The sequence below is a fragment of the Protobothrops mucrosquamatus genome, unplaced genomic scaffold (genome assembly GCF_001527695.2).
Source record: "Protobothrops mucrosquamatus isolate PMUCROS unplaced genomic scaffold, P.Mucros_1.0 scaffold1499, whole genome shotgun sequence".
Classification (NCBI taxonomy): domain Eukaryota; kingdom Metazoa; phylum Chordata; class Lepidosauria; order Squamata; family Viperidae; genus Protobothrops; species Protobothrops mucrosquamatus.
Window position 1 is genome coordinate 588607 of NW_015387673.1, and position 13535 is coordinate 602141.

Sequence of the window (13535 nt, forward strand, 5' to 3'; positions counted from 1 at the left end):
AGAAAAAGGAAAGGAAAAGAAGAGAGAAAAAGGAAAGGAAAGGAAGAGAGAAAAAGGAAAGGAAGAGAGAAAAAGGAAAGGGAAAGAAAGGAAGGAAGGAAAATAGAAAAGAGGGAAGCAAAGGAAAGGTCGTAAGCGTGAGGACTAGGTGTAAGTCCCTTTTCTCAGGGCCGTCATAACTGTGGTCGCTAAAGAAACAGTGGTAAGTCGAGGACTCTCTGGACTTGTGCAGCTGAGAGATCCTCCGGGCCTCACCCTTCTCTCCTTCCCCAGGCGGAGAGGGCGGGAAGGGCAAAGGCTCCAAGAAGAAAGGCTCCTCCTTCCAGACCGTCTCAGCGCTACACCGGGTAGGAGACGGGACACCCCCACCACACACACACCCCCGGGGACAAGGAGGATGGGTTCTAGGCTTCCCAGGGGGAGGAGCTGGGAGTCAGGGATTGGGAGCTGGCTAGAAGCCGCAGCTGGGGCTTTTGGGACAGGGTTGATAGCGGGGGGGGGGGTCCCAACATGGCGTGCTGGCTGGGGGATTCTGGGAGTTGGGGGTCCATAGAGCTCAGAGGGGAAAGACTGTCTTAGAGCTTACTGGGGTTTGCCTAGAGAAACATAATGAACGTTTCTCTCTCTCCTCTCTGTCCCTCTCTTCCTCTCTCTCTTTTTCCTTCCTTCCTTCCTTCCTTCCCTCCCTCCATCTCTCCTCTTTCTTTCCTTTCTCCCTCCCTCCCTCCATCCATCCTTCATCCATCCATCCATCCATTTCTCTTCTCCCTTGCTTCCCTTTCTCTCTCCCTCTTCTCTCCCTCCCTCTGTTGCTTCTCTCTCTCCTCCTCTCTCTCCTTCCCTCCTTCCTCCCTCCCTGTCTCTCCTCTACTCCTCTTTCCTTCCTTCCTTCCTCCATCCACCCATCCTCCATCCATCCATCCCTTTCTCCTCTCCCTTGCTTCCCTTTCTCTCTCCCTCTTCTCTCCCTCCCTCTGTTGCTTCTCTCTCTCCTTTCTCCTCTCCCCTCCCTTCCTCCCTCTGTCTCTACTCCTTTTTCCTTCCTTCCTTCCTTCCTTCCTTCCTTCCTTCCTTCCTTCCCCTCTTCCCCTCTTCCCCTCTTCTCTCTCTCGGTTCCTTCTCTCTCCTCTTCTCTCTCCTTCCCTCCTTCCTTCCTCCCTCCCTCCCTCAATCTCTCCTCTCTCCTTCCTCTGGCTCTCCTTCCCTTCTTCCTCCCTCTATCTCTTTTCCCCTCCCCTTCCTTCCTCCTCCTCCTCCTCCTCCTCCTCTCCTTTTCTTCCGGCAGGAGAACCTCAACAAGTTGATGGCCAACCTCAAAACCACCCACCCTCATTTTGTGCGGTGCATCATCCCCAACGAACGGAAGGCCCCCGGTAATCCAGTGGGATCGAAAGGGATCCGCTGATGGGGCGGGAGAGCCAGGCCTTCAGATTGGGGAACTCGCAAGACTCCCGTCCCTTGGCCGGCATCTCTGTCCTTGCTGGAGTCAGCTGGGCATCACGCTGCTCCTTCTCGTCTTCATTTCCTGTTTGACAGCTGGCTGAGAACCAGGAAGGAAACGGAGAAAGGAAGTCCTCCTTTCCTTCCTGGAAGTTCAAGGGCCAGGGCAGGGGCCCGAGTTGCCGACCCCCGGCACCACAAATTGGATCCTCCCACAAAATTCAGAAAAACGGCATGCATTTTACGGCAAGGCGGAAGGCGACACCTAGCAGGGAAATTCAGGTAGTCCTCGACTTAACGACCGCAATTGAGCCCAGAATTTCTGTTAAGTGAGTTTTGCCCCATTTTACGAACTTTCTTGCCACAGTTGTTAAGGGAATCACTGCAGTTGTTAAGTTAGTAACAGGGTTGTTCACTGAATCTGGCTTCCGCCCATTGACGTCGCCGGTCGGAAGTTCGCAAAAGGGGGATCACGTGACCTGGGGACACTGCGACCGTCGTAAATATGAGTCAGTTTCCAAGCATCTGACTTTGATCCCGTGACCATGGAGGATGCTGCAACGGTTGTAAGTGTGAAAAATGTTCCTGAATCACTTTTTTTTGACGTAATTTTGAACGGCCATTAAATGAAACCGTTGTAAGTTGAGGAGTAGCTGCATCAGATCTCTAGAGATTGTGAACTGCAGAATTGCTCCCAGATAGCGTAGCGATAGTCCCCAGCTTAACAACCGTTCATTTAGTGACCATTCAAAGTTACCACGGCATTGAAAAAAAGGGACATGTCCGTTTTTCATACTTATGACCCAAAATTCAGACGCTTGGCAACTGATTCGTATTTATGACGGCTGCAGCGTCCCGGGGTCACACGATCCCCTTTTGCGACCTTCAGATCAGCAAAGTCGATGGGGGGAAGCCAGATTCGCTTAACAACCGTGTCACTGACATAACAACTGCAGCGACTCACTTAACGACTGTAGCAAGCAAGGTCGCAAAATGGGGCAAAACTCAGTTAACGGCAATGGAAATTTGTGGCTCCAAAATTTGATTGTACGTGGAGGACAACCTGCCCGTTACAGCCGGTTGCACAATTCAGAATATTCCATTTCAGGGGTCCTCAACCTTGGCAAATTTAAGACTTGTGGACTTAAACTCCCAGAATTCCTCAGCCAGCAAAGCTGGCTGAGGAATTCTGGGAGTTGAAGTCCACAAGTCATCAAAGGGCCATAGTTCCCTCAGGCTGGCTGAGGAATTCTGGGAGTTGAAGTCCACAAGTCATAAAAGAGTCATAGTTCCCTCACGCTGGCTGAGGAATTCTGGGAGTTGAAGTCCACAAGTCATCAAAGGGTCCTAGTTCCCTCACGCCAGCTGAGGAATTCTGGGAGTTGAAGTCCACCAGTCATCAAAGGGTCCTAGTTCCCTCACGCCGGCTGAGGAATTCTGGGAGTTGAAGTCCACCAGTCATCAAAGGGTCCTAGTTCCCTCACGCNGCAAAGGAAAGGAAGAGAGAAAAAGGAAAGGAAGATAGAAAAAAGAAAGGAAAGGAAGAGAGAAAAAGGAAAGGAAGATAGAAAAAGGAAAGGAAAGGAAGATAGAAAAAGGAAAGGAAGATAGAAAAAGGAAAGGAAAGGAAGATAGAAAAAGGAAAGGAAGATAGAAAAAGCAAAGGAAAGGAAGAGAGAAAAAGGAAAGGAAGAGAGAAAAAAGAAAGGAAAGGAAGATAGAAAAAGGAAAAGAGAAAAAGGAAAGGAAGATAGAAAAGGGAAAGGAAAAGAAGAGAGAAAAAGGAAAGGAAGATAGAAAAAGGAAAGGAAAGGAAGATAGAAAAAGGAAAGGAAGATAGAAAAAGGAAAGGAAAGGAAGACAGAAAAAGGAAAGGAAGAGAGAAAAAGGAAAGGAAGAGAGAAAAAGGAAAGAAAGAAAAAGGAAAAGGAAAGAAAGGAAGGAAAATAGAAAAGAGGGAAGGAAAGGAAAGGTCGTAAGCGTGAGGACTAGGTGTAAGTCCCTTTTCTCAGGGCCGTCATAACTGTGGTCACTAAAGAAACAGTGGTAAGTCGAGGACTCTCTGGACTTGTGCAGCTGAGAGATCCTCCGGGCCTCACCCTTCTCTCCTTCCCCAGGCGGAGAGGGCGGGAAGGGCAAAGGCTCCAAGAAGAAAGGCTCCTCCTTCCAGACCGTCTCAGCGCTACACCGGGTAGGAGACGGGGACACACACACACCCCGGGGACGGGGAGGATGGGTTCTAGGCTTCCCAGGGGGAGGAGCTGGGAGTCAGGGATTGGGAGCTGACTAGAAGCCGCAGTTGGGGCTTTTGGGACAGGGTTGATAGCGGGGGAGGGGGGTCCCAACATGGCGTGCTGGCTGGGGGATTCTGGGAGTTGGGGGTCTATAGAGCTCAGTGGGGAAAGACTGGCTTAGAGCTTACTGGGGTTTGCCAAGAGAAACATAATGAACATTTCTCTCTCTCCTCTCTGTCCCTCTCCTCCTCTCTCTCTTTTTCCTTCCTTCCTTCCTTCCTTCCTTCCCTCCCTCCATCTCTCCTCTTTCTCTCTCTTTCCTTCCTTCCTCCCTCCATTCTTTATCCATCCATCCACCCATCCATTTCTCTTCTCCCTTGCTTCCCTTTCTCTCTCCCTCTTTTCTCCCTCCCTCTGTTGTTTCTCTCTCCTCCTCTCTCTCCTTCCCTCCTTCCTCCCTCCCTGTCTCTCCTCTACTCCTCTTTCCTTCCTTCCTTCCTTCCTCCATCCACCCATCCTTCATCCATCCATCCATCCATCCATCCCTTTCTCCTCTCCCTTGCTTCCCTTTCTCTCTCCCTCTTCTCTCCCTCTGTTGCTTCTCTCTCTCCTCTTCTCCTCTCTCTCCTTCTTCCTCCCTCCCTGTCTCTCTTCTACTCCTCTTTCCTTCCTTCCTTCCTCCATCCACCCACCCATCCTTCATCCATCCATCCATCCCTTTCTCCTCTCCCTTGCTTCCCTTTCTCTCTCCCTCTTCTCTCCCTCCCTCTGTTGCTTCTCTCTCTCCTTTCTCCTCTCCCCTCCCTCCCTGCCTCCCTCTGTCTCTACTCCTCTTTCTTTCCTTCCTTCCTTCCTTCCTTCCTTCCTTCCTTCCTTCCCCTCTTCCCCTCTTCTCTCCCTCGGTTCCTTCTCTCTCCTCTTCTCTCTCCTTCTTCCTCCCTCCCTCCCTCGCTCAATCTCTCGTTTCTCCTTCCTCTGGCTCTCCTTCCCTTCTTCCTCCCTCCCTCTATCTCTTTTCCCCTCCCCTTCCTTCCTCCTCCTCCTCCTCCTCCTCCTCTCCTTTTCTTCCGGCAGGAGAACCTCAACAAGTTGATGGCCAACCTCAAAACCACCCACCCTCATTTTGTGCGGTGCATCATCCCCAACGAACGGAAGGCCCCCGGTAATCCAGTGGGATCGAAAGGGATCCGCTGACGGGGCGGGAGAGCCAGGCCTTCAGATTGGGGAACTCGCAAGACTCCCGTCCCTTGGCCGGCATCTCTGTCCTTGCTGGAGTCAGCTGGGCATCACGCTGCTCCTTCTCGTCTTCATTTCCTGTTTGACAGCTGGCTGAGAACCAGGAAGGAAACGGAGAAAGGAAGTCCTCCTTTCCTTCCTGGAAGTTCAAGGGCCAGGGCAGGGGCCCGAGTTGCCGACCCCCGGCACCACAAATTGGATCCTCCCACAAAATTCAGAAAAACGGCATGCATTTTACGGCAAGGCGGAAGGCGACACCTAGCAGGGAAATTCAGGTAGTCCTCGACTTAACGACCGCAAGTGAGCCCAGAATTTCTGTTAAGTGAGTTTTGCCCCATTTTACGAACTTTCTTGCCACAGTTGTTAAGGGAATCACTGCAGTTGTTAAGTTAGTAACAGGGTTGTTCACTGAATCTGGCTTCCGCCCATTGACGTCGCCGGTCGGAAGTTCGCAAAAGGGGGATCACGTGACCTGGGGACACTGCGACCGTCGTAAATATGAGTCAGTTTCCAAGCATCTGACTTTGATCCCGTGACCATGGAGGATGCTGCAACGGTTGTAAGTGTGAAAAATGTTCCTGAATCACTTTTTTTTGACATAATTTTGAACGGCCATTAAATGAAACCGTTGTAAGTTGAGGAGTAGCTGCATCAGATCTCTAGAGATTGTGAACTGCAGAATTGCTCCCAGATAGCGTAGCGATAGTCCCCAGCTTAACAACCGTTCATTTAGTGACCATTCAAAGTTACCACGGCACTGAAAAAAAGGGACATGTCCGTTTTTCACACTTATGACCCAAAATTCAGACGCTTGGCAACTGATTCGTATTTATGACGGCTGCAGCGTCCCGGGGTCACACGATCCCCTTTTGCGACCTTCAGATCAGCAAGGTCGATGGGGGGAAGCCAGATTCGCTTAACGACCGTGTCACTGACATAACAACTGCAGCGACTCACTTAACGACTGTGGCAAGCAAGGTCGCAAAATGGGGCAAAACTCAGTTAACGGCAATGGAAATTTGTGGCTCCAAAATTTGATTGTACGTGGAGGACTACCTGCCCGTTACAGCCGGTTGCATAATTCAGAATATTCCATTTCAGGGGTCCTCAACCTTGGCAAATTTAAGACTTGTGGACTTCAACTCCCAGAATTCCTCAGCCAGCAAAGCTGAAGTCCACAAGTCATAAAAGGGCCACAGTTCCCTCACGCTGGCTGAGGAATTCTGGGAGTTGAAATCCACAAGTCATAAAAGGGTCATAGTTCCCTCACGCCTGGCTGAGGAATTCTGGGAGTTGAAGTCCATATAAAAGGGTCATAGTTCCCTCACGCTGGCTGAGGAATTCTGGGAGTTGAAGTCCACAAGTCATCAAAGGGCCATAGTTCCCTCACGCCTGGCTGAGGAATTCTGGGAGTTGAAGTCCACAAGTCATCAAAGGGCCATAGTTCCCTCACGCCTGGCTGAGGAATTCTGGGAGTTGAAGTCCACAAGTCATCAAAGGGTCCTAGTTCCCTCACGCCGGCTGAGGAATTCTGGGAGTTGAAGTCCACAAGTAGGGGTCTTCAAACTTGGCCCTTTTATGACTTGTGGACCAACTCCCAGAATTCCTCAGCCAGCGTGAGGAAATTATGACCCATGTATGACTTGTGGACTTCAGCTCCCAGAATTCCTCAGCCAGGCGCACTGGCTGAGGAATTCTGGGAGTTGAAGTCCACAAGTCTTAAAGTTGCCATGGTTGAGAACCCCTGTTCTATTTCATTTCTTGACCATTGCCTATTGCACAAACCCCTCCTTTGTGGTTTTTTAATTTTTGTTTTTGTTATGCCCTTCGGGTTTAGTGTGGTTGTGTGAATCCAGACAGTGGGCCCAGGATGCATCTTTCCAAGGGGGGTAATCTTTTAATTTTCCTTCCTCTCTTAGTGTCTCCTTTTCTTTCTCAGGTATAATGGACAATCCTTTGGTCATGCACCAGTTACGGTGCAATGGCGTCCTGGAAGGGATCCGGATCTGTCGGAAAGGATTCCCCAACCGGATCCTCTACGGGGACTTCAGACAAAGGTGAATCCACTCCCCTGGCGTTCAAAAAGGGTCTTTTGGGGAGGGTCCGCTCAGCCTGCCTAACAGAAGGAGAGAATCAAGATCTCGTGATGGGTTAAGGCCACTTGATAAGACCTTATCAAAGAAACAGAATACTTTCAGATATGGAACTTATTTTATCAATGGCTGGAAAAAAACGAGACAGAGAGTAACAACTTAACTTTTAGGACTAAGCAAAAAAAAAAATCAACCCAGACGACACGGCGTTCCTTAAGCACTAATGAATTGTAATAATAGAAAATTAATAAAATACTTTTTAAAAAAAGACCACAGGTAGTGCAGGAGACCGTATACTATTTCAGACAAATGGCTGTCCAATCACTTCTTAAAAACCTCCAGTGATGGAGCACCCACAACCTCTGGTGGCAAGCAGTTCCACTGGTTAATTGTCTTCATTGTTAGGAAGTTTCTCCTTAGTTCTAGGTTGCTTCTCTCCTTGATTAGTTTCCATCCGTTGCTTCTTGTCCTGCCTTCAGGTACTTTGGAGAATAGGTGGAACCCCCCACCCCTTCCTTCTTTGGGGTTAACCTTGAGCAAGAAAATTCAGTCAAATCTCTCCTTTCGCACCAGGTACCGCATCTTAAACCCTGCGGCCATCCCGGAGGGACAGTTCATCGACAGCCGGAAGGGGGCCGAGAAGCTTCTGAGCTCCTTGGACATTGACCATAACCAGTACAAATTTGGACACACCAAGGTGAGGCAAGCAAATTTGGAATGGGGAGGGGGTTTCTATGCGCCCCCTCCTTCGCTTTTCCCTTAAGGACCCCAGGGGAAAAACTTCAGCTTTTGAGGATAAAACCAGCAGGGCTATTTTGATCTTGGAAAGGGGGAGATTGTAGGATTCGGATTTTGCACACTCCTGTTAAGGGCCCCTAAAAGAGATTTTGCTAATTCCTTATTAATCCGGAAGGAAATGCACATTTATGCTGCTAAGCCAGGGGTAGGCAAGCTTGGCTCTTTTATGACTTGTGGACTGCAACCCCCAGAATTCCTGAGTCAGCATGAGGGAAACTTTGGCCCCTTCATGACTCGTGGACTTCAACTCCCAGAATTCCTGAGCCAGCGTGAGGGAACTATGACCCTTTTATGACTTGTGGACTTCAACTCCCAGAATCCCTCAGCCAGCGTGAGGGAAACTTTGGCCCCTTCATGACTCGTGGACTTCAACTCCCAGAATTCCTGAGCCAGCCATGGCTCAGGTTGGAAACCTCTTCCTTTTCCCTCAGCGTGGCTGGCTCAGGAATTCTGGGAGTTGAAGTCCACGAGTCATGAAAGAACCAAGGTTGCCTACCCCTGTGCTAAGCGAAATGTGTGTTAAGTGAGCCTTACGCCCCATTTTATGACTTTTCTTGCCACCGTTGTTAAGTGAATCATTGCAATTGTTAAGTTAGTAACACGGTTGTTAAGTGAATCTGGATTCCTCGTTGACTTTTCCTGCAGAAGGGGAATCACGTAATCCCGGGACAGCGCAACCGTCATAAATACCTGCCAGTTTCCAAGCATCCGAATTTGGACTACGTGACCGCTGGGGATGCTGCAACGGTCGTAAGTGTAACAAAACAGTCATAAGTCACTTTTTTCCAGTGCCGTTGTAACGGCGAAAGGTCACTAAATGAATTGTTGTAAATCGAGGACTGCTTAAACAAAACCAAGGTTGTAAGATCCACTTGTCAAAAGGATTTAATATAAGGCAAACACTAGCAATAGAAAACAATCTAACCAGCATCCTAAACTTCGAAAGAGCCGACTTTAACAAACTCAGAGAGAACCTAGGAAAGATCCCATGGATGAAAATCCTAAAGGGGAAAACAACCCAGGAAGTGTGGGAAATCCTGAAAAATGCGATCATAAAAGCCCAGACTAGCACAATACCGCTGAGAAAGAAATACCACCTCCGTGCAAATGACAACTAAAAGGGAAATCCGTTTGACAAGTGGATCTTACAACCATGTTTTTGTGCAGGTAGTCCTCGACTTTACAACAGTTCATTTAGTGACCGTTCGAAGTTACAACGGTACTGGAAAAAGTGACTTACAACCGTTTTTCATACTTACGGCCATTGCAAGCATCCCCTCGGTCACATGATTGACATTCAGATGCTTGACAACCAGTGGTGGGATTCAGCTGGTTCGCACTGGTTCAGTAGAACCGGTAGCTAAATTTTGTTGAGTTCAGAGAACCAGCTGAACCCACACTGCTTCTGGAAGTCTGTTCTAGGCCTCAGAGGCCTGGAGGAGGTCTCCCACACCTAGAACGGCCCACCAGAAGTGCATGGATGTCGCTTCCGGAAGTCAATTCTAGGCCTCAGAGGACTCCCACACCTAGAACAGCCCACAGGAAGTAAGTGGATGTCACTTCCGGAAGTCCGTTCTAGGCCTCGGAGGCCTGGAGGAGGCCTCCCACATCTAAAACAGCCCACAGGAAGTACGTGAATGTCACTTCCGGAAGTCAGTTCTAGGCCTCAGAGTCCTGGAGGAGGCCTCCCACGCCTAGAAGGGCCCACAGGAAGTGTGTGGATGTCACTTCCGGAAGTCCATTCTAGGCCTCGGAGGCCCAGGCCTGCATCCATGCAGAGAACCGGATGTTCAGGTATTTGAATCCCACCACTGTTGACAACCGATTCATATTTATGATGATCGCAGCGTCCCGGGGGGGGGTGTCACGTGATCCCTTTTTGTGACTTTGTCACAAACAAAGTCAATGGAGAAGCCAGATTCACTTAACAAGTGTGTGACTATCTTAACAACTGCGAAGCTAAGGAAGCTTCTCGGATGAGAAGCAAAATGTCTTCGAAGAAAAACAGTTGCCTCTTAAAAAAAAAACACCTTTGGGGCAACCGCAGTGATTCAATTAACGAATGTGCCAAGGAAAGAGGTAAAATGGGACAAGACTCCCCGAACAAACATTTCAAGCTCGACGGTGGCCATAGGTTGAGGGCTACCTTTATTCTTTCCTTTTCCTTTTTTTTTTTCTTGGTGAATAAAACAAACGAAACCAACCAACGGGTCTTCCCATCCCACAGGTATTTTTCAAGGCGGGACTGCTGGGCCAACTGGAAGAGTTGCGAGACGAACGGCTGTCGCGGATCATCACTCGCATCCAAGCCCGGGCAAGGGGCCAACTCATGCGCATTGAATTCAAGAAGATCATGGAGCGCAGGTGAGCCCCGGACAAGATCAAGATTATGGATGTTGACGTCAACTTTATAAAGCTTTTAGTGAGGCCACACCTGGAATCCTGCATCCAGTTTTGGTCCCCATGTTACAAAAAAAGATGTTGAGACTTTGTAAAAAGTGCAGAGAAGAGCAACTAAGACAATTTAAAGGCCTGGAGACTAAAACATAGGATTGCAGGATTTGGGTTTGGCCAGCCTAGAGAAAAGGAGGACTTGGGGGGACATGATAGCAGAGTTTCAGTATTTGGGGGGGCTGCCACAAAGAAGAGGGGGGGTGTCAACTTATTTTCCAAAGCACCAAAAGGCAAGATAAGAAACAACGGATGGAAACTAATCAAGGAGAGAAGCAACCTGGAGTTAAGGAGAAACTTCCTAACAGTGAGAACAATTAACCACTGGAACAGCTTGCCACCAGAGGTTGTGGGTGCTCCATCACTGGAGGTTTTTAAGAAGAGATTGGACAACCACTTGTCTGAAATGGAATAAGGTCTCCTGCCTGAGCAGGGGGTTGGACTAGAAGACCTCCAAGGTCTCTTCCTGCTCTGTTCTCACTGATTAGACTTCACACAACTCTGGGCAGCTCAGACACATGATGTAAAGAAGAATTCAGGTAGTCCTCGTTTAGCAACGGGGACCAGCAATTTGGTCGTTAAGCGAAGCAATCCCTAAGAGATATGACTGCTTTTTGACCTTCCTTCAGCTTTCTGAAGGAAATGTGAGGATTGGACAGAAAAATTACTTTTTTGTTGTCACGGTTGTAACGGTGAATGGTCACTAAATGAATCAGCCGCTAAATGACAACTACGCATAAAAGGGCCTCTTTTTTTTTCTTCACACTCCACTTAGAATTGCTGTGAATTCTGAGTGTTTTTTTGAGGAGCGAATTCCCACGGGATGGAGGGTGGGGGAGGGAGAAAAGGGTTTTCCGAAAAGTTACAGTGTGGTTCTCCGTCGTCCTTTCCACCAGGGATGCCTTGCTCATTATCCAGTACAACATCCGGGCTTTCATGGGGGTGAAAAACTGGCCGTGGATGAAGCTGTTCTTCAAGATCAAGCCTTTGCTGAAGAGCGCGGAAACCGAGAAAGAAATGCAGGTGACTGCCTCAATTCATTCATTCGTTTGTTTATTCATTCATTCATTCATTCATTCATTCATTCATATTTTTTTAATAGCTGCCCATCTGAATCCAATTGACTATAGGCAGCAAACAACATTCCAATAATTAAAACCGTCAAAACATAAAAGAGTTACATTTATATTTGCATTTACACCGACAGCTCTCGACTTACGACCGTAACTGACTCAGGAAATGTCAGAATTCCTTATTGGGATGTATTTCTGTGCAACAACTAGAGTAGTATTCAGCCAGTAGACGGCAGTGTTTTTAAAAGTTTGGATCGATGGGATACACGCCGTGCTCTTTTCTTTTAAGCAGAGTTTCGCGTTTCCTGTTATAGTTTAAAAACAGTTGAGCAGTAACGCACATGGTGACTGTGCTCTTGGTCTGAGTGTCATGGTTCCGACAGATGAAACTCTTCAAAGAACTTCGAGGCATTGTTTACCTTAAAGAATCTTTATTCAAGTTGCACGGCATCAGCACGTACACGTCCGAAGCCGAAATCTCAATTCTCCTCCCCTAAACACATAGTATCAAAGCACAATTCCCTCCTCTAGTTAACAGTCGTAAATCACATTCTCCAATTAGTTTGAAAGGCAGACCTTCCCTCCAGTTCTTCTTCCCGCCATTTCTTATCATCTCTTATTTCAAACAACCTTAAAAAAAAACACTCCACTACGATGTTGTTACATCTAACTAATTTCCATACACATTCTTCCTCCTCCCCCCACCCCCAGTATCATCTAACTCTAACTCTAAAAGTAACACACAAGTTAAGGGGAAATTGGCTGCATCTTCATATATTGTCAAAGCAAGAAACATCCGATGGTAGCAGCGTTGACAACGAGCTGTCGGACTTTATACAAACAGAATTTATGACAGGAAACAGGGTCACGACTCGCGCTGGTTGTTAAGCTGGTAACAATGTGACCCTTTTTATAAAGCTTGTTTGCAGTGTTCGCAAAAGGTGATCGCATGACTCCAGGGTACCGCGACCGTCATAGGTACAAGACAGTTGCCAAGTGTCCAAATTTTGCAGGATCCAATCTGGGCCGGTCTTCCGAGCTTTAGGACTCGTACTGAATTCCACCTTCAGAGAACTGAATAGGATAGGCTCCAGCACGAGTCCGAAAACCCAGAAGTAAAAACCTCTGGTCCCGGGTGACCGACCCAGATTGGATCCTGCGACATTATCCCGGGACACCTCTGTTCGCCTTCGTTCATGTTTGAATTTGGATCACGTGACCCTGGGGATGCGGCAAGGATGGAAAACGTTCCTAAGTCACATTTTTCAGTGCCGTTGTAACTTTGAGCGGTCCCTAAATGAATGGGTGTAAGTCAAGGACTACCTGCCCATTTTTTTTTCCTCACCACAACCTTACAAAGAACCACAGGTTCGAAACTGAGAGAGGGGCACAGCTAGGCCCATAATTGCCTTCCCATTTGCCAATTATTTACCAAAACGCCTGCGGGCAGGACAAGAAACAACGGATGGAAACTGATCAAGGAGAGAAGCCACCTGGAACTAAGGAGAAACTTCCTGACAGTGAGGACAATTGACCAGTGGAACAGCTTGCCACCAGAAGTTGTGGGTGCTCCATCGCTGGAGGTTTTTAAGATGAGATTGGACAGCCATTTGTCCAGAATGGTATAAGGTCTCCTGCTTGTATAGGGGGTTGGACTAGAACAGGGGTAGGCAACCTTGGCTCTTTTATGACTCGTGGACTTCAACTCCCAGAATTCCTGAGCCGGCATGGCTCAGCTTGGAAACCTCTCCCTTTCCCCTCAGCGTGGCTGGCTCAGGAATTCTGGGAGTTGAAGTCCACGTCATAAAAGAGCCAAGTTTGAAGACCCCTCAGAGGAACATATGAAAGCATAATTAATGTTAATTAATGTAGACTTTATTAGTTTAGAGCAGGGGTAGGCAACCTTAGCTCTTTTATGACTCGTGGACTTCAACTCCCAGAATTCCTGAGCCAGCATGAGGGAAACTTTGCCCCTTCATGACTCGTGGACTTCAACTCCCACAATTCCTGAGCCAGCATGAGGGAAACTTTGGCCCCTTCATGACTCGTGGACTTCAACTCCCAGAATTCCTGAGCCAGCATGAGGGAAACTTTGGCCCGTTCATGACTCTTGGACTTCAACTCCCAGAATTCCTGAGCCAGCATGAGGGAAACTTTGGCCCCTTCATGACTCGTGGACTTCAACTCCCAGAATTCCTGAGCCAGCATGA

General features: G+C 48.3%; 1 protein-coding gene across 1 annotated transcript in view; it reads left to right on the forward strand.

Annotated features, from left to right (window-relative positions):
- LOC107293091 (myosin-7) overlaps window positions 1–13535 on the forward strand; it is a 65531-nt gene that overhangs the window by 24354 nt on the left and 27642 nt on the right. Inside the window, exons 13-19 of the mRNA XM_029285316.1 lie at window positions 1286–1373; window positions 3558–3631; window positions 4749–4836; window positions 6850–6967; window positions 7577–7700; window positions 10029–10165; window positions 11149–11275. Of these exons, the coding sequence (XP_029141149.1) occupies window positions 1286–1373; window positions 3558–3631; window positions 4749–4836; window positions 6850–6967; window positions 7577–7700; window positions 10029–10165; window positions 11149–11275 (756 nt within the window). The remainder of the gene's footprint in view (window positions 1–1285; window positions 1374–3557; window positions 3632–4748; window positions 4837–6849; window positions 6968–7576; window positions 7701–10028; window positions 10166–11148; window positions 11276–13535) is intronic.